Below are 5,682 nucleotides of genomic sequence, written 5' to 3' on the forward strand. Positions count from 1 at the left end.
CCCTCCATCCTCCTCACGGTGTCCAGCTCCTCCCTGGGGAAGGGACACGCTCAGGGACACGGGAACCCACAGGCTGTACCCAGCCCCTGCACAGCTACGGGCAGAGAGAAGTCACAGCTCTTCTTTAAAAGAAGAAGTCAAGAGTAAACTCGCTCCAGTAGGTAGAAAAAAGTATTTTGCCATTGATAGAAACATCTCCTAAACTCTAGTCTTGTTTCTCAGCATTAAAACTGGTTTTCCAGCCTTTATGTGGCACCACTGTTGCTTTAAAATTTAAGCAGTATAAGCAATTCGGAGAGAAATCCACATTTACAAATACTGATTGTCTTAAAATGCCACTTAAAATCTCATTTTATGTCATTAAAACCGTTTCTCCAGCCATTATATGGCACCACTATTGCTTTGAAATTTAAAAAATAGAAACAATTTAGAGTGAAAACCACGACATTTACAAAGACTGATTGTCTTAAAATGCTACTTAAAATCTCATTATGATTTTCTGTACTTCAAACCCATAGCTTCTCACTACTCCCACACACTGTGATACCTTATGGGAATTTTAAACTTTTTCCTTTTTCAAGGATTTACTTCTCAGCACTTACCAGTGAGGTACAGTTAAAATTCATGACTTTTTTTTCCCTTCACTGGGTTTTTCCTCCCTTTCTTTTTAAGACATCTGATCTTACCAACATTTTAAGATTGTTACATGCAAAAGCACACAATCTCCACAAATACTGCAATACTGCTTTTTTAAATTATTATTATTATTATTTCATAATTGCCAGGTAAGCAAGCCATGTCTTTCCATGCACTAAGCAGTAAGAGGTGCTACAGTCACATCTATCTCACCCAACAGTGAATTCAAAGTCAGCTGTGGTGCTCACAGCCTTTCCGTTTCCCATATTCAACCATAGCTATTGCCTAATAACAGTTTATTTGGAATTATAATACTTGGGGTATATTTCTAGTGCTCTTCTAGGCACTTCTGGGCCTACAAGAAAGCTGGGGAAGGACTTTTCATAAGGGCAGTTAATGACAAAACAAGGGGAAATGGGTTTAAACTGAAAGAGGGGAGGTTTAGATGAGATATTAGGAAGAAGTTCTTCACTGTGAGGGTGGTCAGACACTGGAACAGGTTGCCCAAGGAAGCTGTGGCTGCTCCTCCCTGGAAGTGTTGAAGGCCAGGTTGGATGAGGCTTTGAGCAACCTGGTCTAGTGGAAGGTGTCCCTGCTGCTGGCAGGGGGGTTGGAACTGGGTGATCCTTAAGGTCCCTTCCAATCCAAACCATTCTGTGATTCTATGATTCTTGCACTAGTTTGGTGCATTGTCCTTTTCTTGCATATTAAAATGTCAAATATGGTGAAAATAAGTTCTTTCCAACATTAGACCCATGCAACTTTGAAGTTCAGATTATTGTTGCCAAACCATTTCAGCCCACAAGGGCAGCAAATAAAAAGGACGACAGCAGAAAAGGAAAAAAAAACATTCCTCCGTGGAAAAGAAATCCTGAGTTTGCACTTTTTATTTCAAAGATCTTTTACAATGAGAACTGGAAGGATGAAGTGGAAACAAAAGGAGGAGTTTACACACTGAAAAATTAATTTGCTCTAAACTGTCTATGTCTTTTTCCAAGTGACCCCCTCGCCCCCAGAGCCAGCAGCCTGGCCAGTCACACGCACCAAAACACAGTGTTCACCGTCAGACTGTTTCCCCAGCATTGGTACAAACCAATCTCTTTTACATAAAAAAATCATCACAATTCTTAAAAATTTTAAAAGAAGCAAAATCATGAACAAAAAATGAGGAAAAATGTAAATGTTAAAACCAAACAATAAACCAGGCTATTTACTTAGTAGAAGCTCAGCAGCATTTGCATCAGATCCTAGGAGAAGCAACAGTATTTCGACAGCTAGAAGCTGTATTTCTGCTAAGGCATTGCTCACAAGGTGTAATTTCTTGAGTAAATCTGTGGTGGGTTTGCACTCTCCCTTTCCCTTTTCTTATTTTAATTTTATCACTACATTGATGATGTGGATTTTATGAAATGACAGGATAATTGCTTTCAGGTATTTGCGTTACGGTGGCACACAGCAACCTCGGCAGGACCTGAGTTTTGTCAGAGCCACCTTCCAAGCTATGGCACTTCAAAACAGCAGGTCTGTGAAGACACTTTTGATCAGGATTACATCCAGCTTTTGTAATCAAAATGTAAGAAGGAATGGATTTATCCCACTTTGGGTATGCAACATACCTAAAATCTGCAAGATACAAAATCTGCAGAAAGGAATCTTGGATTAAGTTTCAAGTGCTGGTAAAAGCTTTCTCTGTGACTTTAATCAGGAACCTCAGGAACACCAAGCAGTGTGCTTTACTGAATTTCTATGCAAAGTCTTTGCCATTACACAAATCAGAAAGACAAGCAGTTTCTCTTTTTCAAGTGTAAATTTCAGGACATTAAAGCACGATGTCTGCGTAACTTCCTATGCCTCTGATGAAGCGAAACCTCAGAACTTTGTGAGTTCAATCTACAATTTCCTATGTGGCACTTTAAGTATCCTCCTCAAAACAAACACATATTGCTCCTTTGGATACATATTTGATTTTCTCTATTTCCCCACCACTATTGCTAGGCTTTTGAAAATGAATTTCAATCATATCCTGTATACTTTCCTCATCCTCTTCTGTCTCTTGAATTCCTTTCAACAGAATGGTCTTCTTAGAAATCCCACAATAGAGCTATTGAGGAAAGAAAAACAAACTTGTGTTACACATCAGCTGTTGCAGGTTCATCTAAAGGAACTGACAGATACTGGAAAGAAATGGAGATGGCCAGGATCTTTGGGAAGTTTTAAGACTTTGGACAGTGTGGTATATTTCTGACACTGAAAATAACAGTTCTGAACTCCACCACACACTACAGAGTTCAACAGGCAACTCCTTAACCGGTGTGTCCTACACTCCTTAATCCACACACCCTGGATCTGGGGATCTGTGATGACTCAGGACAGCATCACTCCATAGAAATCTGTGGCAATACAAGATAGGCACCTGCAAACAATGCTGTTGTGTCTCATAAACGTGCAGGCTCTAGTCAATGCTTTAATTATAAAGGCCTGATTATATACACAATACTGACTTGATTACAATCTACTCACACAAAGGGAAAGATTGCTCCTCTACTCTGCTCTTGTAAGGCCCCACCTGGAATACTGTGTCCAGTTCTGGAGCCCCCAACATAAGAAAGACATGGACCAGTTAGAACAAGTCCAGAGAAGGGCTACCAGGATGATCCGAGGGCTGGAGCAGCTCTGCTGGTAGGACAGGCTGAGAGAGTTGGGGCTGTTCAGCCTGGAGAAGAGAAGGCTCCGGGGAGACCTTCTAGCGGCCTCCCAGTACCTGAAGGGGATACAAGAAAGCTGGGGAGGGACTTTTCATAAGGGCAGTTAATGACAAAACAAGGGGAAATGGGTTTAAACTGAAAGAGGGGAGGTTTAGATTAGATATTAGGAAGAAGTTCTTCACTGTGAGGGTGGTCAGACATTGGAACAGGTTGCCCAAGGAAGTTGTAGATGCTCCCTCCCTGGAAGTGTTTGTGGCCAGGTTGGATGAGGCTTTGAGCAACCTGGTCTAGTGGAAGGTGTCCCTGCTGCTGGCAGGGGGGTTGGAACTGGATGATCTTTAAGGTCCCTTCCAATCCAAACCATTCTATGATTCTATGATACAGACAGTCTCAGTGAGAATATGATGAGCAAGCAGACTAGTGTTACAGGAAAAGAAGTCATTATTTGGGTTGAATGAATGAAAAAAATGAATGAGCAAATGTTTCACAGAACAAGGGTCTCTGCTGAGACTCTCTGCGATGAATATGACAGCGCTTTGTGACTCAGAATAACGTTGTTGTGTCTGCTATTAACCTACTTCACAACCAGTTCAGTATCTGCCTCCTGTTGAGCACACACATTATGGTAAGTAATGATATAATTTGATCATCTTTCGACATGCCTACCCTTTTAAAATAAATCACAGCTTTCACACTGCAAAACATACGATCATCAGCATACTGCAGGCTCACACTTGCTATTAAGTTTCACAAAGTGCTTGACACAAAAGCTCCTGCAGTCCTGAGAACTGAACATTCTGCCCATCTCTCCTATTTCCCAGGTTATCTGTTCTGTTTAGGGGTTAGGCTGGACTGGATTCTTTTACCTGAAACTTTTTCAAGCGTGTGTAGATGTTTGGAGACACAGAAATCCTGTAGCTCCTTCCATTGACAACGAAAGGATGTTTGGTACATCTCACAAAGCTGTTAGCTGCTGTAATGGAGAGTGAGAAAAAGAGGAGTAAGAGTATTATAATCTAAAATCCATTTTGTAAACATATCAAAGAACAGACTAATCTTCCTTACATGGATTTAGAAACTAATATATGACAGCACACTTGTAGATCCTTCGTATGCATTTTGAAAAAAAAGTTTATTTGGCATTTCCAAAAAAGAAAAATCATTAAATACCCACAAAAGCTTCTGAAATAAATCTAAAGCAGCTGCTCTAAATGGATGTGGCTCCACTGATCTTCACAGAATTTCATACAGTTGGGCAATGTGAATGCCTGTCTAACTTCACTGTCATGAAACAAGAGCCAAAATCAAACACATTTTCCTCATTTTCTTTTTGCAATGCAAAGAGAAAAAATAGGCTTTTGACAAAGAAAGGAAGCTCACAAACTGCCTATCAGGTCATGGATCAAAAAGGAATATGATGAAATACTGCTTTATTTACAGATGTGTGGGTAAACCCACATCTTTTCCTGATCTACTTAACTCTCTGTGGGAAGAATTTACTCCATCCAGTGGTTAAGTTAACACAGAATGTAACACGGAATGGGATGGGATGCAGAACGGACAATATGGCCCATACATCTAGCTAATAAAATATTCCATACTGTACCTCCAGGTCTGAGGAATGTAATAACAGCTCTTCGAGACTGCTTGTCATAGTTCACACTTTCTACTGCTCCTCCTCCCTCTTCAGACTTGTAGAAATTCAGCTCTAATTTGTCTCTCATCCAGTCTTCAGGAAGGGATAGCTCAGGCACTTCTGAAACATTGATCTTCCTTCCAGAAATAGTGACGTGCAGCTAAAAAATAAAATATTTTTGTTACTTTGAAATAGAACATATTCAGTTACTTTGTAACTGAAAACCCAATGCTTTTTAAGCACTGCAAGTTCGTATCACTATAGTTTTCAGATTTCACTTGATTACCTGAAACGTGATTCCCATTTCAAGTGTAAAAGGCTTCACTCTCACATCTGCTGATTTGTTGTCCAAGTTCACAGTATGTTTACCCATTTTTGTCAGTCTCTGGGCAACTAAGGAAAATCACAAGTTTTCAGATATGAAAAGCCTTATTTAATCATTATAAAGCCAAAACTATTCCCCAGTTTCTTAAAATCTCCTTTTGCATCAATAAAGGAGAAATAAATAACAGTGAGAAATAAATAACCAGATCCCATTAGCCACGTCTTCAGGCATGTCTATTTCCATAAAATCTCAGTGGTTATAGCAGGTAAAATATCACAATTTCCTTAGGACAGTATAGAATAGTAGAACCTTCATGCTGTCAAAAGTTGCTCTCACTGTATCAAATATTACAGAATCACAGGATGGTGGGGTTGGAAGGG

The 5,682-nt window shown here is 40.0% G+C and overlaps 1 protein-coding gene across 1 annotated transcript; it reads right to left on the minus strand.

The window, feature by feature from the left end:
• Window positions 1-2,521: 2,521 nt before the first annotated feature.
• LOC104517813 (N-myc-interactor) lies at window positions 2,522-5,370 on the minus strand (the record flags this gene model as incomplete). The annotated part of the gene is given in 4 exon segments (XM_010165213.2): window positions 2,522-2,737; window positions 4,208-4,314; window positions 4,948-5,137; window positions 5,264-5,370. Coding segments are annotated over 4 exon segments (620 nt in total), but the record flags the coding sequence as incomplete, so codon positions are not given.
• Between the last annotated feature and the right edge of the window lie 312 nt (window positions 5,371-5,682).

This window comes from Antrostomus carolinensis, unplaced genomic scaffold (genome assembly GCF_000700745.2).
Source record: "Antrostomus carolinensis isolate BGI_N321 unplaced genomic scaffold, ASM70074v2 Scaffold46943, whole genome shotgun sequence".
Classification (NCBI taxonomy): domain Eukaryota; kingdom Metazoa; phylum Chordata; class Aves; order Caprimulgiformes; family Caprimulgidae; genus Antrostomus; species Antrostomus carolinensis.